Source organism: Natator depressus, chromosome 25 (assembly GCF_965152275.1).
Source record: "Natator depressus isolate rNatDep1 chromosome 25, rNatDep2.hap1, whole genome shotgun sequence".
Classification (NCBI taxonomy): domain Eukaryota; kingdom Metazoa; phylum Chordata; order Testudines; family Cheloniidae; genus Natator; species Natator depressus.
In genome coordinates, this window is record NC_134258.1 from 12,765,188 (window position 1) to 12,781,626 (window position 16,439).

General features: G+C 55.1%; 1 protein-coding gene across 1 annotated transcript; it reads right to left on the reverse strand.

The window, feature by feature from the left end:
* Nucleotides 1-1,205: 1,205 nt before the first annotated feature.
* Nucleotides 1,206-15,868, reverse strand: THOP1 (thimet oligopeptidase 1). The gene is made up of 13 exons (XM_074939656.1): nucleotides 15,711-15,868; nucleotides 14,251-14,454; nucleotides 11,613-11,761; nucleotides 10,916-11,023; nucleotides 10,066-10,168; nucleotides 9,499-9,659; nucleotides 8,831-8,966; nucleotides 8,378-8,744; nucleotides 7,284-7,485; nucleotides 6,317-6,503; nucleotides 5,843-5,971; nucleotides 5,103-5,239; nucleotides 1,206-4,843 (listed from the first exon to the last, which is right to left on the reverse strand). Exons 1-13 carry the CDS (start codon nucleotides 15,724-15,726, stop codon nucleotides 4,685-4,687), a joined length of 2,058 nt encoding a protein of 685 aa, XP_074795757.1. The 5' UTR covers nucleotides 15,727-15,868; the 3' UTR covers nucleotides 1,206-4,684.
* Nucleotides 15,869-16,439: the final 571 nt, after the last annotated feature.

Consider the following 16,439-nt stretch of genomic DNA (forward strand, 5'->3'; position numbering starts at 1 on the left):
AACGGGGTGAGAGGGAAAAGCAGCCACGCTCCAAGGCCAAGGTGCCTGGTGCAGTTAGGGTTTGTTCTTTGCCATGGGGCATGTGAGTGAATTCCAGTGCTAGTGAAAGCAAGGGCACGACCACCCCGTGCTTTGAGAGGGGCACCACACAGGCTACCAATGCAGCTTTGAGCCACACTGCTATTCCAGTCCTGAGCCCGCCTTGAGCACAGATTGCCATAGCGTCAGGTGGATTGTGTAGGACGATAGGAAGGTCCACAACTAAAGGTGCCTCCCTGTGACCCAGGGAGGACACGAATTCCAGCCTCTGCATGCAAACTGCCATGGTGAGCTGAGAGGAGCAGCGCAGAGGCCTGGTTAGAAGAGAGGAAAGCGTACAGTTTATCCCATTCCAGCTTATTCAGTAAAAAGACTAAGTGGGTGGAAGGGAGCAGGGAAGGAGGTCAAAAGGCCTTAAAACCCAGAATCTTTACACTTAAAAAAAAACCAAACACCCCACACTATTGATTCATAAAAGCGATGAGCCATGTGTGCGCTGACGCCCAGGGACAGAGATAGAGCTTATGTCTAGAACGGGGGGAAGAGAGAAAACGTGTGTAAAGTACACAGCGGGCACCAAGGAGCCACATCACTTCTTACATACCCAGCCCTGGGACGGAACATCGGGAGGCCAAGCCAAACAACAGAGAGGCGGGCGGCGAGGAAGGATCCCAAATCCGATCGCCTTCCCCAGTCACCAGAAGGGGCAGGGAGACAGGGCCACAGAGGTGGTTTCACCTGCATGGCTCATGAAGCAATTTTTACTGATCCTTTTCCGTATCTGGATTTTTCTTGGTGAATAACATTGAGCCAGGTGTGGAAGGGAAAAGCCACGATTCCTTTATACAAATAAATAAAGAAGAGGGTGGGGGGTGGAATTTAAAACAATCTGAATTTGGGGTGGCATGGGGGGAATGCTTTGTTTGAAAGATCTAATGCAGAGATCCAGCTAAACCCATCCAATAGTGCAGCCCAGATTTCTACAGCAGGATTACGCTCCACTCCTGTGTCCAGGGTGCTCAGCATCTTGACACGTTCAGCTGTACACAGCAACAGGTTTCCGGGTAACAACAGAGACTTAACAACCGCATAACAGTCACTGAGCCCTTTTGATGTTCACAGCAGGAGAAGAAAATGAGAATCAAAAGGAAGCTGAAGGTTGGGGGGGCGGGGGGGGGGGTTCAGGTGACTGGTAGGTGTCGCTCCTGCAATGTAACCGATTTTGTGTGGAGGATCCCGAAGCTGGAACTTAAGGGTAGCGGATGATTTGCAATTCAAAGAGGGGGGACCGGACAGATTGCGGCCAGGGGATCTGTCCAGAGACTACAGATTGTTTATGCTGTATGACAACAGAAGCACCAGAAAACAACAGTCTCACTTTCACTCTTTAGGGGATGAGCCGCGCCCAGGGACTACGGAAAATCTGAAAGCCAGGCGGTGCCAGGGATGCCCTGCAGATGGCAGATTCTGCCATCTCCCACAAGGAGCTAAGCTCCCAGAGTTCGGTTTCTATCCTTCCCCGTTGCCCAAAACCTTCCCTGCTCAGCCAGAGCTGCATCCAGCTGCTTAACAGCAGCACAGGGGTGGATGCTGTTTCTCGGAGCACGGGCTGGGGGCGAGCTCCAGAGCTGGGCACTGTAAATGTGAAGGTTGTTAAAGGGGCAAAGACATCCTGAAATCGAGTCTGGTAAAACAAAGAATCAAAAGCGACTGTAGTTTCTACCCCAGTCACTGGGGCCTTCTCCAATTTGGGCGAACATTTACACGCCCCGTTTTCCTTTGTGGAGAAACAAAATGTTTCTCTCTCCTGTTACTGAGAAACCCTAAACAAGGCAAAATGACTAGAAAGGATGAGAACTGTGGGTGACATCCTAGCCCTACTGAAATCAGTGGGAGTTCTGACACTGAAGTCGATGGAAGCAGGGTTTCATCCTGCGTGTCTAGTCAGTTTTATGAAGTGCTGTCCAATGCACAGGGTGGGAGTGAAAACTAGGGATGTAAAAGGTTAACCAGTAAGCATTAGGCTTACCATTAACCAGACCTTAACTGTTAAACCCCGCAGCTGGCAGGCGGGACACAACATCGGGCTGGAGTGGCCCTTGCAGGACCCCAGCCCCTGCCAGAGCGACATTGGTTAACAGGTAACTGGTTAAACGATATAATTTTAATCGTTTAGCCGGTTAACTTTTTAAACCAATATTAACATCCCTAGTGAAAACATAGGGAAAATATCGACTCCACCCCCACCCCTGGATCTTTCACTAATGGTGAGACTTGGGAGGTTACAAAAATCCAGGCAGAAGTATGATTTTTAACTGAATCCTTTAAGCTGAAGCAAGAAACACAACTATGAGTATTCTTTTTACAAGAGTGGCACACATTTTCAGAAAGGTCCAATAGCTGCACTGGGCACCCACAGTTCCAGCTGAAATCAACACCCTCAGAAAAAACATCAAGCCCTGAGAGGCTCAAGTTGGATCCCCCAACAATTGAGGAGCTCAAATTCAGTGACTACTTTTGAAAACTTTGCACCTCCTCTCTCTGTCTGCGCTTGCCTTTCCCTGCCCAGGGCCGGGGAGTTTGGGGGAAAATTTCAGACAGAAAATAAAAAGGTTGGTTATTTGGGTTTTTAACCCACTTACCAGCAGCAGTTAGAACGGAGATGGATCAACAGTGGTTTGGGGCATAATCACAGAGAAAAGGGAGTGTGAATAAGAATCAATTTATACCTCAAATCTTACCCTAGTGGGAGGCTTGTACCATTTAAACGAATTCACGCTTTGCTACAGTCCTTAAAAGTGATGCTTAAAAGTGCATCAGCTAAAAGAAGTAGGTGAGATTCCTGCCTGGCAGTTCATAGGGCTTTTCTGTAACACTCGGTCCAGCAGAGCAGTAACTGACATTAAGAAGCTAATAAATATTTCCGATGATTCTCCCTGTCTTACATCTAGTATTACACTATACAAGAGTAGGAATCAAGTAGTATAGAATAGGCCCGGTGTGGAATTTCAGATATGGAGGGAGAACAGTTTTTGCCAGAATTTGCTGTGGGTTTCTACTGTCCCTGAGGAGAAGCAGGGGTGAGAGTAGATGACGCAACTCAGCTGGATCATTGTACAAGGAGCTGAATCGCATCCTGCTTGGTTTTACACAGCACAGCGAAACACTAAACCAAAAAGGGCGTTTGCTGAAATGAGCGAAGGCAGTGGTTAGCCATCCCGGGGCAGAGGAGGAGGGACTGATCCACAGCCTACACTTCCATTGAAACGGACCATTTCATAACGGACGGGTCAGTCTGTCAAGAGTCTGAGTGACCCACCGCCAAAGACACCTGGATTGCAGGGGGAGACCAACGCCTCTGATGACAGACTGCGAGCAGGGTTAGAGGAGGCTAGACAGCGAGGGAGGCATATGGTGCCAGCACTGGCCTCTCTGCAGTAGGGCTGGCACTAGGCTGTACCTGTGGGTGGATGGAGTCGCTGCTCACACAGGTTCCCCTGCAGTGCAAACAGGGCCCTGAGCCGGCTGACTTTCATCAGCTCCCCACAGCCCAACATTAAAAGATCCCTAGCCAGGTCACTAGGCCCCTAGATATTTGTATCCCTGCGGACCACATTGCTGTCATCTGTCTGTGCCCCCTGCTTCCTGGACCAACCTCTGCTTTCGGAGATGCAGCAGCCTGGTCATGTTACGATACTGACGCACCCCCAGCTTTGTTAGCATCCGAGCTTGCTAAGTACTGACCGCCCAGAAGAGGACGCTTGGTACCTTTGCAGGGTGGCGTCCCTTCCAGCTCTGAATACACTCACCCACCTCACAGGGGAGGAAGAGGGGACAGCGCCCCCTTCTGACATGGGCTGGAATTTCATTTACTTTGATCAAAACAAAATGGAGAAGGTTCTGAGTGGAGTCTCCTCGACTCAAGTGGTGATGCTGGGGCGAGAGGGGACTAACACCCCACTCGCCCGGCAGGCTAGTAGTGTGGACGGGAATATTCCTTTTAGGGGTGAGCGAGGCTATTAAGTTAGCGCAGGTGCACTTTGTGGCTTTTTACACCTTGGCCTCGCAGCCGGGTTTATTCTGAGGTTTCCAATCTGCCCACTGGAGAGGAGACCAAGCCCAAATCCTCCCTGCTATTTAATTCTCTCTCTGTTCATTTGTTTTATGATCAGAGCCGTGATTTTACCTTTGGGCACAAAACAAGCTGAGGGCTAGGGAAGTCTCAGCTTTTAAACAACGGTGCCACTTCTAAAATGGTGAATCCAATTTTTAACACCCCGACCCCCCAGTCGAGCTGCCCCCTGGTGCAGACACTCTGGGAGCAAAGTTTCAGCTTCAAGGCAATTTGTATGGGCTACTTATAACACACACACACACACACGCCGCACCGCGCCAAGGGGTGACGGATTGCACCGCCCTCCCCTTGGCACGGCTGTCATTCCAGAGAGGGGAAATGGCAGCGCCGGATCTAAACCTCTGCCCGAGGCCCTACGTTTGCTCTGGGGCCAAAGAGCAGCCGCGGTGTCAGCCCGCCCGGCGGGTGTTTGGACGACAGAGGCGTCTGGTGCTGCCTGGTTCTCTGGCTCAGGAGGATGGGTTCGCAGACACAGGAGCTGGCTCTACTCACAGGGTGGTGGGCGGGTGTTCAGCAGGCAGAAGGCAGCGAGCTGGACTCAACCTTCAGTCCTTTACTGGCCAGGAAGGCATCCTGCTTGGGGTCTCGACCCAGGAACCGTCGCAACATGACACTTGCATCCACGGACCCCCCGGGACGCAGGATGTAGTTCCTGTAATCCATGCCCACCTGCAAGGGGAGACAGGCCAGGGGTGGGGGGAAGGCAGAGCGGGAGGAGGGATCAGGGCACGGGAGACCAGCGAGGGAGAGAGCTCTCATCCCACAATGCTGCTGCCTGTGCTAACCCCTTCCGCATGTTCTGGGCTGACCACAGCCAGGGCGGGGGTCCCTGCAGATCACCGCACCCTTCCCGCTGGGCTGATATTCCCACAGCAGGCAGCATGTCTATGGCACACGGTGGAGACAGACAGACGGGAGCTTCCATTACCTTGCAGTTCATGATCCCCTCCTGCTTGAAGCGCGTGTGGAACATGTCCATGGAATACACTTCACTCCAGAGGTAGCCATAGTACTGGGCATCGTAGCCTCCAGCCAGGTGGCCAAATGTGGCTGGCATGTTTGTACCTTGGGAATTAAGAGACACATGGCCCGCTGATGAGACGCGCTGCAGGAGTCAGGCACTCAGACAATTGCCTGAGGAGGGGGGTGGAAAACATCCTTGATTCAAGCGGCAAAAACCTGACGTGGAAATTTACCAGCCCAGGCACCAGATCAACTTCCCTCTGATCCCAGTGGGAAAACAATCTGGGGGAGAGGAGGGGAATGGATTTTCCACCATGCTCGGCAGTGGCTTAACGCTGCTCCCAGTGGAGCGAACGGCACATTCCCCAGGCCCAACACTCCTGGACATGCCACCCTAACTCTGGCAGACGTGCCCAAAGCGAGTGGGGAAGCAGAATGAGGCAAAGCTGCCTTTATAGGCTGGGGCTGGGAATATCCAGTGGCTCTAGCCCCCCTGTTGAGGGGCACAGGGGAGCGATTTTTGGCACAGGGCGTTTTGAGAGTCTGCCCTGGAATGTGCTTAGGCAGGAGACCAGGAAGGGAGGAAAAGCTCCTTCCCCTTGACATGATCTTCAGAGAGAAGATTTTACCGTGGACTTGCACCAGCCACAGCCCCTCTCCCCAGAACCTGTAGAACCAGCATGCCCATCAGTGCCAAGTGGGTACCTGGGGTGGCGGGGATGCCTAGCACCTCCTCGCACAGCCGGGTATACTCCTCCACTGGGTCTGCCTTTGTCTGGGTGTGAAGGGCCTGGTCCACCTTTGCCAGGACGATCTGACGCAAGTTGAACAGCCCTGTTAAAGGAGGGGAGAGGGAAGCAAAGTGTGAGGCAGACAGCGCCTCCGCGGGAGGCCACGGCGGGTGGGTAACAGCTGGCAGAGACCGGCTGCGAGTGCCTGCTCCCCACCCCCCTAGCTCTGCCAAGACCCCCTCAAGCCTGTCCTGCCATCTCCCACTCTTCCAGTGCTGAGCCCCCCACACCCCTCAATCTAGACCCACAGCCCCTCCTGCCCCATGACTGCTAACGATCACAGGTGGGTTCCTTCCCCACCAACCCCACCCCCCAACGGGCACAGCAGAGGGGCGAGACGAGGCTGATCCCAATGGTGGGGTGGGGATGGGGGGGCCGTGGCTCCTACCTGTGTTTGCCTGCCTGGATTGGATGAGCTTCTCCAGCAGTTCGTCGGGCATGGGGCAGCCGGTTTTGTAGTGTTTGGACATGCGCAGCAGGGGCTCCTTCTCCCACACCCAGTTCTCCAGCATCTGAGACGGGGCTTCAACAAAGTCCCGCTCCACGTGGGTCCCACTGAACATGGCAAACTCTGCCTACAAGACACACATGCTGTCACAACGCAGCCCAGTCGGAGCAGACACAGAGTACCAGCCCAGATCCCCCTTGCCGCAGAGAGTGCCCACCTGGGGGTGAGGAGTAACCCAGCCAAGCAGAATGGCCCCGGCTGGCCACAAGAAGCCACGATTAAATGATCAGGCTTGGCAAGCGTGGAGATCGGAATTTAGAGCCTCCATCATAAGTGAGAGGAGTTTGCTGCTCTCAGCCTTGTCCCCGGGACCGTTCGCTTGCCCCAAGCTGCCGCACTGTTTGGCACAACTGTCAGCTGTCGCGCGAGTGTGGCAAAGGATTGGCAAAGCGGGGGCTGCGGCTCACAGGCAGAGCTGGGTGGGTAGGCAGCCCAGGGCGGGGATAGCAGAGCGTCAGAGGAGCTGCAGGTTGGGATTGAGGGGCACCAGCAGAGCGGTGAAGGTGGGGGATCCATGGCTGGGATAGCAGGGGGAGCTGGCAGGTCAGGATCGAGGGGCACTGGCAGAGCGGTGAAGGGGAAGGGCCCATGGTTGGGATAGCAGGGGGAGCTGCAGGAGGGGATTGAGGGGCACTGGCACAGCTGTGTGTAGGGAGCCCGGGGCTGGGTTAGCTGGGGGAGCTGTGGGTCGGGATCAAGAGCCACCGGCAGAGCGGTGTGCGAGGATGTCTGCACCCCTTGCCCTCGGTGTGGCTCTGGCCGGTGCTCCAGCCTCCTCCCCTTGCAGCGTTGTGCGGGGCTAGGACGAGCAAGCGACCCACTGCCCCCCACATGGCCCCATCCTTACCTGCGAGCAGAGCTGGTGCATGACGTGGCCGAACTCATGGAAGTAGGTCTCCACCTCGTCGTGCTGCAGCAGGGACGGCACATCCGGTGTGGGCTTGGTGAAGTTGGCTACCATGGCAGCGATGGAGACCTGCCGGCTGGAGTCCGGCAGCAGGCAGCCTGGCTGAAGGCCGAAGCAGGCTGCATGCCCGTACTTTCCCTCCCTGGAGTGGGTGGAGGAGACCATCAGACGGACGTACCAGCACATCAGGCCGCGTCACGTAGGGAGCCTATTAGAACCCAGGGGCCGCCTGCAAGGCGCAGATGGATTCATGCAGAACAAGTGCTCACTGGGATCAGCTGGACCAACCACACCCCTGTTCGCTTTCCGTCGGGGGCAAGGGAATGGGACAGAGCCAATCCCACTGCAGGAGCAGACAGGCCCCGCAGCAACACACAGCAGATCTCAAGCTGACCCTAGCGAGTGGTTTGGGATGGCAAAGCCCCCCCCCAGCAGCCATCCCCCCGGGGCGAGTTATATAGGGGAACTGGACGTTCGGCGTTTGTTGTGCTGCTTTGGTGGGAGAGGAGGAGGTCAGGCACCCACCAGAGAGAAGAGGCAGGCTGCAGGGATGCAGGAGTCAGGGCTTCTCTGGCCTCCGCTGTGGGGGTTGGCTGTCACTGCAGCTCAGACGGGATGGGGAGACCACCCCAGGGCAAGGCACAACGGAGAGCTGCTGGGTGACATTGGGAAGCCCCACTCAGCCTCATACGCCCTCACCTTGAAGTCAGGCCCTGCTGACTGCAGGGATAAAGCTAACGCCACTCTGAGGGGCAGGCGGGCAGTGCTGACCTACTGCCAGGGACGGGTGGCACAAGGAGAGAGCCACAAACACAACTCCCATCCTCAGGTGGCAGCACCACACCCTGCCCGACTAGCCATAGGCAACCGGTTCCATAGTCACACTGGGAAGGAGTCCAGAGCCCGTAACTCTCCTGCAGACAGACTCCCCGGTCACGCCGAAGGGGGTGCGGGAGGTTCCCCCGTGGGCCTGGGTGACAAGATCCACCGTTCCCAAGCCCATCTCCCTCGCTCTGGTGTGACAGGGGACTCACCGGGGGTACAAATCCAGGTAGAATTTCCCAATGGTCTTGCCCGAGGCAATGTCCTTCACCGAGTAGAGCTGGACGTCCTCGTGCCAGACCTGGGCATGCTCCTCCAGGAGGAAGCTCAGGCCCAGCAGCTCCTGGTAGATGTCCAGAAGGCCAGCGGTGACCACCTGCATGGGGAAATACTCCTTCAACAGGTTCTGGTCCACGCTGTACTTGGTCTCCTCCACCTGGTTCATGTAGTAGCGCATGTCCCAGGCGTTGATGCGGTCGTCAAACTCTAAGTCCCGCTTCTTGCACTCTTTCTCCTTCAGGTCCAGGATCACAGCCCGTTCCTTCTCCCCCAGGGGCTTCAGCTTCTGGGCCAGCTCATCTGGACAGACGAAGAGGGGGAAGAACCATGAGAGTAGGATGTACAGGAAAACCCAGCCCCTCCCCTTCCAAAGCCAGGTGTGGTACCTAAGAAGGAAGCCACGGTCTTGCTGGTTTTCGCCATGTTCATTTCCAGCACGAAATCAGCGTGAGTGTCGAAGCCCAAGAGGCTGGATTTCTGAGCCCGCAGGTCCACTAGCTCCTTGAGGATCAAGCAGTTCTCCTGCGACGGAGGAGAAGGCTCAGCCCGTGGAGCCGGAAGTGCCAGGCAGGGAGGAGGCTCGAAGGCCGAGGTGGAACAGAGCAGCCATCCCAGGAAAGCAGCAGCAAGTCAGTCCCCTCACGCCCAAAGGCTAGGCCAGGACGTCCCCCCAAAACACCAGCCAGCCCAGCCAGGGCCTCCATCACCCATTCGAACCCTTGGCATCTCCGCTGAGAATGCTCAGTGGGATGGCGGGCTGGGTGGTACAGGCCCCTGGCCTGAGGCCCACCATGCTCGTTTCAAATGGGCCGCTGAACTGTCCTCAGATGATGGTGGCCTGCAGTTGCCACTGATCTGGGCCAGTGTAATGCTCCCCCTGTGCCCTTGGCCAGCCGACGCCAAGGGGCTCCTGGGCCACGGCTGGCACTGGTGACCTACACCCGGAAACACTCTTTGGCACTGGGCTGTAGCTTAGGGTGAAAGCCAGTGCTGTGCTCTAGGCTAACAGGGTTACATGCTCAGGAGTTCTGCCCCAAGACCTTCATCCACCTACCTCCTTGCACCTGGAGTTGAACATTTCCTCCACCTTCCTCCTCGTCTCAGGCACGCAACATTTCTTCATGAGGGGGAAATAGTGCGGGTACTTCAGGGTGACCTTCAGCTTGCCATTCTCAGTCTTCTCCAGGGAGTTCAGGAAGTCCTCAGGGAGCCCCCCTGGAGGAGGAGAGGAGACAAGGACGGACAGACTTTGAGGACGATCTGCAGCCCCCCCACCACAGCCATGCCGCTCCCCAGGCAGTGGGCTCTGGGGCGGCTTAATCAGGAAGCACGGGAACGCACTCCTTCCCTGGAAGCCAATGAGTGCACAAGCCAAAAGGGGCTCTGTAGCTGGGTGTAACTGGCAACTCTCACACTGCTCCAGCTGGACCAAAGCAAACTCAGGGGCAGCAGCAGCTGCCAGTCATTTCTACTGGCAGGTTTCCACTTGATCGGGAAGTTAGAGAGCGAGCTCAGAGATGGGTCAAAGGTGACCCAGTCCCTGGAGACTTAGCGCCAGGAGAAGCAAATCTTCCCGGAGGTGCCAGCAGGCCTGGTTCCCCCGACCGTGAGCTGCCCTTACCCAGCTCCTCCTTGGAGAAGGGCAGGGAGGTGGTGTCTTCGGTCAGGTTTTTGTTGAAGTCAATGCAGAGCAGGCTTAGCCTTTTCTTAATGGCTTTGATTTTCTTTAAAAAAAACAAACAAAAACACACACACACACACATCATCAGACCCAGCGACATCGTGGAAGAAAGCTGAGCAATGCTTAGTCAGTTCTGTGCGCACATGGGTCCCCGGCTTCTCTCCAAACAGGGCCGGCTGCGCAGAGACACAGAGATCTCAGCCTGGGATAGGCAATCTCCGGTCACCCCTGGTGGAAGCCCAGCCATCACACCACAGGCCCGTCTGTTTGTGGCCAGCTCAAGGAGCTGTGGGTGTTTAAGATCCGGCCAGCCACCGGCTGATTTCATTTCCCCGCTTGTCTATTTTTAACCTGGTGTCAAGTCCCCCGACCGCCCTCTAGCCCTATCTGCTGCAGTGGGGCCCATGAGATGAGGGTTACTCTAGTCAAGCTAAATCTGCTCACTGTTCCCCACCACCCTTACAGAACCTCTGCCCCCTGCATGCAAACTGCACATTACTATCACTCTCGGGCTGGAGGCTGCTTTCATTCCTAGGCTGCTATGTTCTACTGTGACTCTCTTCAGCCCAGGACCCTAAAGGGTACAAAGATTAGCTCCCCAGGCTGACAGGTGGATTATCCCCACCTTAGAGGAGGGAAAACAGAGCGTTAACCTGACTTGCCCTCAGTCAGTGATAGAGCCAGGAATAGAACCCAGGAGTCCTGGCTGACCGTCTTCTGGTCTAGATCACACTACTTTAGCCGTAGGTACCCCTCTGTACAGCTATTTACGATACATTGACAGTCTCACCTCCTGCGTCTCCTCCGGGAGGTGAAGGCCATTTCGTTTACCCAGTTTAATCAGCCTCTCTAGATACCTCTTCGCTTCAGGCCTCAGGGAAGCACTTTCTGCCTTCTCCTGTCAGACAAAAAGGGGGAGCGTCCGGAGCTGAAGGGGCGACAGTGCAGGGAGTGGGGTTTGCTAATCTACAGCTGCCACACAGCCGCAGCAAGCCATTGGTGTCGGTCCTACGCCCGGACTGCTTCAATGTCTGCGGGCCCCGAACTAGAGGAAAACACCCCCCTAGAAGAGTTAGATTCAAGAGGCTGGTCCCCACTATATCATTTTCAACACGGATCTCAAAGCACATTACAAATCATTAGCCAACCCTGAACCTCCATGGGATGTAGGTCAAGGTCACCAGCCTCATTTTAAAGATAGGCAGACTGAGGCAAAACAAAGGGACGGGACTTGTTCAAGATCACACAGTGAGTCAGAGCTGAGACTAGATCCCAGAAGTCCCAACTCCCCAGTCCTTTGCTCTAACTACTAGACAATATTGCCCTCACATTGTAATTTAGCTCTAAACTCAATACGACAGACAGTAGGGAGAGGGACTCATTGAAATTAAAGGGAGGTCCCTGTGCACTCCCTGTTGGAATGCTGGGCCTGTTGTCTTCTCAGCACTGTGAGCCACTCAGGTTATCCCTCCCCCCTTCCTCTGAACCTGGAGCCAAACGATCCTCTGGTACACATCCTGCCGCATGCTCATCTCCACGTCGAACTCTGAGAGCTTTTTGTCCGCCTCCGTGCTCGCCGAGCGGATATCTTTGCGAGGGGAGACGTGCTGGGGAAAGTCCAGCATGTTCCTCTGAACTGAAACGACAAAGCCAGGAGCTCAGGCCGCAGCAGGAGCAGCAGTGCATGCACTGGTGTGCTCTAGGGTTAGTGTATGAAGTAGGTGCCAGTTTCACCATCTGGAGCCTGACAAATAGCCCAAGCGGGGACACGGCAAGCTACTCCCACCAACACGTCCCCACCTGACCCGGAACAAACCCCTCTAGCACTGAGTTCGATCCTCCTCAGCTCATTCAGTCCTTGAAGTCTCTGTTGAGTCTCCTGGTCTCAGAGCCAGATCTGTGTGTCGACGCTATATGGCAAGTTCCTTGAGGCAAAGCTCTTGGCTTCTGACTGCTCCGGAAAGCATCGCAATATCCTATGGCTCTGTTTGGCAGTACCCTGTGGGGTGTTGGTGACACCTGTCCCTTGGGAAATGGCCTGAGACCCAGCTTGCCATGACACACAGGCAGAGTGGCGTGGGGAAGCTTGCACAGCGGTTGCCCATCTAACTCCTGGCTCTGACCAGTGCCACCTGTCTCCCATTTTTCATGAGCACGAGAATTCAAGCCATAGTTCTAGGTGAAATCCTATGATGCTGTGGAGGCCAGACAATGTGTCCTTGTTAAAAGATGCTGCCCTACACACAACCACTACTGTCTGCTTAACCAAAGAGACAGGATTAGACAGAGCACTGCTGGTTAATCAGGAAATACCTATACATCCAGTATGCCACTCCCAGGAATTCAGGGGTTCAGGATTGGATCCTAGGACTCTCCCTCAGGTTAGCGTGGGCTGGGAAGGATGTACCCAGCTATCACCACAGAACTGGCACGGAGAACACCAGTGTCATGCCAGCCAGGAACCTAGCAGTCACAGAGTACCTCCCCTCCTAAAGATCACAGTGACTTTGTTGTGGGCGCTGGATCGACCTCAAGGGCTACACCTCCCGCAGCATGGTAACTCCTCACTGGGGCAATCCATGCTGGAAGCTGCATCATACAAAGAACTTGGGCGTTTTCCACCGGGTTATCTAGCTCTGCTCAGCTGGACCCACACCAGGGTTTGCTGCAGCTCAGGGATTTGCTAATGTAGACAAAGCCCAGCAGGGTTGGGTTTTGGCCACAGATAACAGAGTTTGGGGGAGGTCCTTTGGTTTGGGCAGGCGCTCCAAAGTCTGATTATTTTTGATTGTTTAATTGCTAGGAAGGTCTTTTGAGACGGACTAAAAAACCCCAAATAATCACATTTTAAAATGATGCTGTTCTAGCGTGGATGCTTCTTAAAGCCTTCGTGTCCACAGCTTGTGTTCTCCTTGCCCATTTCCACTTCAGAAGGCAAAGGCAGGGAGCATATCCCTTACCACCACTTCCGTGCGACTCTGAACAACAAAACCCTGCAGCAGGGCACTGCTGTCCCCACAGATCCGCCATGAGAATTCTCTGCTGAGCAGAGAATTGGGTGTGCCAAGAAAGGGCTGACAGGTCTGCGGATGTTAACACCATCGCTGCTTAGTAAGGAATCTTCCCCTCTCCGCCCCCTTTTTTTTGGGGGGGGGGATCAGAGAAGGAGGGTAAAAAGGAAAGGAGTACTTGTGGCACCTTAGAGACTAACCAATTTATTTGAGCATAAGCTTTTGTGAGCTACAGCTCACTTCATCGGACACATACTGTGGAAAGTATAGAAGATCTTTTTATACCCATTTTTTCATGCTTTGTGTGTATTTACCACTACAAAAGGTTCTCTCTCCCCCACCCCACTCTCCTGCTGGTAATAGCTTATCTAAAGTGATCACTCTCCTTAAAATGTGTATGATAATCAAGTTGGGCCATTTCCAGCACACAAACTCATGACACTTCCCTTGCACCACCGGTGGTCAGACTCAGGAAAAGATACTGCAAGGGTGGAAGGTTGTATGATTTATGCACCATTGAGAATAAACAGGTGTTACCCTGAGGTCAGCTGCATTTATAAACCCGGTGTTATTTTTTCAGAGCATTTTAGCTGTAGTTCTAAAAAGAAATACATTGTTTACACAGAGAAGGGAGCTCACACCCACGTGTGCTCATCCCACATCTGATCATAGAAGCTAGAGATGGAAAAGCCCTGGTCATCCAATCATCTTTCTGCCGATGCATGGTTGTTTCCTTCAGCACACCGTCCAGCCCTTTGTCCAGATACTGCAGCAACAGGCAACTTCAAAGTCCTAAGTGTTGCTTTTAAAAATCACAACTAGTGGGGCTGCCCGCTGTTCCTCTCGGAAACCATCCCACTGCCAAACTCACCGTCAGGCAGATTTTTCCTGACATTCTGTCTATGTTTCCCATCCAATTTCATCCCACTTTTCCTAGTTATGTCCCACTGTATAAACAGTGCCTGGAGGACACGTAAGAGAGAGGCTAGTGGAGTTATGCAAGGAAAAACCAATGATTCTAGAGACCAGAGATGCACAAGATCTAAAAAGCACTCCGCTACTAACAAAAGCAAGAGGGCTCCAGAAAACAGCCAAATCCTGTTCGTCCACGTACCTGTATACTCTGCCTCCACATCAGCCAGAGCTTTGAGGGTATTTTCATAGGAGACCTCCCCCTGCTCCTGGGAGCCCACCCGGTCATAGACCTGCTTGGTCCTCTCTAGGAGCTCGACAGTCATGTTCTCTATTTGCTCTGCTGTCAGGTCCCATCTTAGTCGGTTCACTGGGGGTCTGTGGGACTGGCTGTCCACAACGTTACCTGAATAGGTAAGAAAGAGATCTACATATAAGATATTGCCCTAGAAGAGTGTGGAGAGCTCACCCACAGATTAATAAGGCAGGGACTCAAAAGACAGGTCTGCCAAATACCACAGATCCCTTGTAACAGGCTCTGAAGAGAACCCAATCTGTCTGAACCAAAGAGTAAACGAAACTGTTTCCAGTCAAGGTTTTACCCCCTCATTTATAGCAACCCCTTAACCAAAACTTGATTCCTTAATTACCCTGCCCTCAATCAGACACACATATGTTTGTTACTGCAGGAGGGCTGGCAGAGATTTGTGGAGGAGCTCTGAAACTTTGGTTTGGGGGGGAAGTAACATACACAAAGAATGACAAAGAACTGGTGCAGCAGGGGTAGATGACGGGAAGATTACACCTAAGCACCCCAGTGTAGCCTTAAATGAGGGGACCAGTGACTGCAGCAGACACAGATGCAGAGCTGCCACCCCCACGGTGCTGGGAGTAACTCCACAGAAGTGAGCTTTATCTCACTCCAGCCCCGCAGCCCTTTACAAGCTGGAGAGGAGCCTCTCCTTGCTTGCAGGGGAAATTTAAATAGAGAGTAGGGAGCAGATGCCCACCTGAGAGGCAAAGAAAGAGAGACAGCAATATTGCTTGGAAAGCTTCAGATTTACAAGTGATCTCCACAGCTCTGTTTGCAGCTGCAGCCGAGCTGGTCCCAGGACATGAGAGAGACAAGGTGGGTGAGGTGAAACCTTCTACTCAAGTGGAGCTGGTGCAATAAAAGGTATTACCTCGCCCATCTTGCCTCGCCAACTTATAATCATCGAATTCCAGCTAAACCTGCCTCACGGCTTTCAATTCCTCCACTCCGCCTTCCCATTCCCATCTCCTTTACTCTGCCCGACACCCCAACTTCCCATCCTCCTTCCCCCAGCCCCCCCACCCCAAACACCGCTTCCCCCAGCCCCCCCACCCCAAACACCGCTTCCCCCCCACCCAACATTCATCTCGCTGCCCCCCTCCTCCCTGCTCCTCCAGCCTACACTCTGCCACCCCTCCCCAACCCTAGACCCCTCCCCACGCCCCTCACTCTATACTTTGCCCCCCATCTACATATCCCCCCGCCTCCATAGCCCCTCCCCAACCCCCCACCCCAGCGCCATCGCCCCCTGCCCGTTTTCCCTTTCCACCCCCCCCATTGCTCCCCCCGTCTGTTTTAATCCCTTCGCACCCCTCCCACGTGGCCCTGCCCCCCCAGCTGGGGGGTACCTGTGGGGGGAGCCATGGCGGGCGGGAAGGGCGGATCCAGCGGGCCTGACCCTGCTGCCAAGCGAGCCCCCGGCCGAGAAGCGCGGTGCAGCCCCACACGCGGGCTCGCCCTGGGTCCTGCGCCGCCGGCCCCGGCCGCAGAGAGGGGGGCGGGGAGAAGCGGGCGACGTGAAGGATTCTGGGAGGGCGGAGGACTGCGCTTGGCGCACCCTAGGGAGGGGGGGGCGGCCTGGCCACCGCAGGGGGGCACCGCGGGGACCCCCCCCCAGCCCGGGAGGGCACTGCCCCCCCCCCACAGGACCAGGGTTCTGATCCTGCCCCCCCATGGGGGAACTGATCTCTGCGGGCAACAGCGGGGGGGGCTCAGAGGGGGCGGGGGAGCCCGGCTCGAGGGGTGGCGTAAGGGGGGGTTGCGGGGCCCACTCTCTCAGAATTAGCCCGGGGGGGGGGTAGCTGTGGGGGGCAGGGTGCTGGAGGGGCTGCTGGACAACGGGGGCAGAGACCATGAGACCAGCGGGGGTCGCGGGGGGGGGCAGGGCCTGGAGTGGGGGGCGGCGGGGGGCAGACGCCCCCTGTCACAAAGCACGAGGGGAGGGGCGGAGTTCTCTGTGTGAGCACCACCCCGAGCTACATCTCTATGGTAAATGTCGGGGAAGAGCGGCTGCGCGAGCTACCCTCCGCGATCCCACAATGCATTGGTGCGCACTCCCCCCCACGTGTCAGTGCCTG

Excerpts from the sequence above, each read along its gene's own strand:
- THOP1 (XM_074939656.1), bottom strand. Across the intron at positions 11,762-14,250 it reads TGTGGAGGCAGAGTATACAG|TTCAGAGGAACATGCTGGAC; the intron begins GTACGTGGACGA and ends TTGTCGTTTCAG. Across the intron at positions 4,844-5,102 it reads AGGGGATCATGAACTGCAAG|GTGGGCATGGATTACAGGAA; the intron begins GTAATGGAAGCT and ends CTCCCCTTGCAG.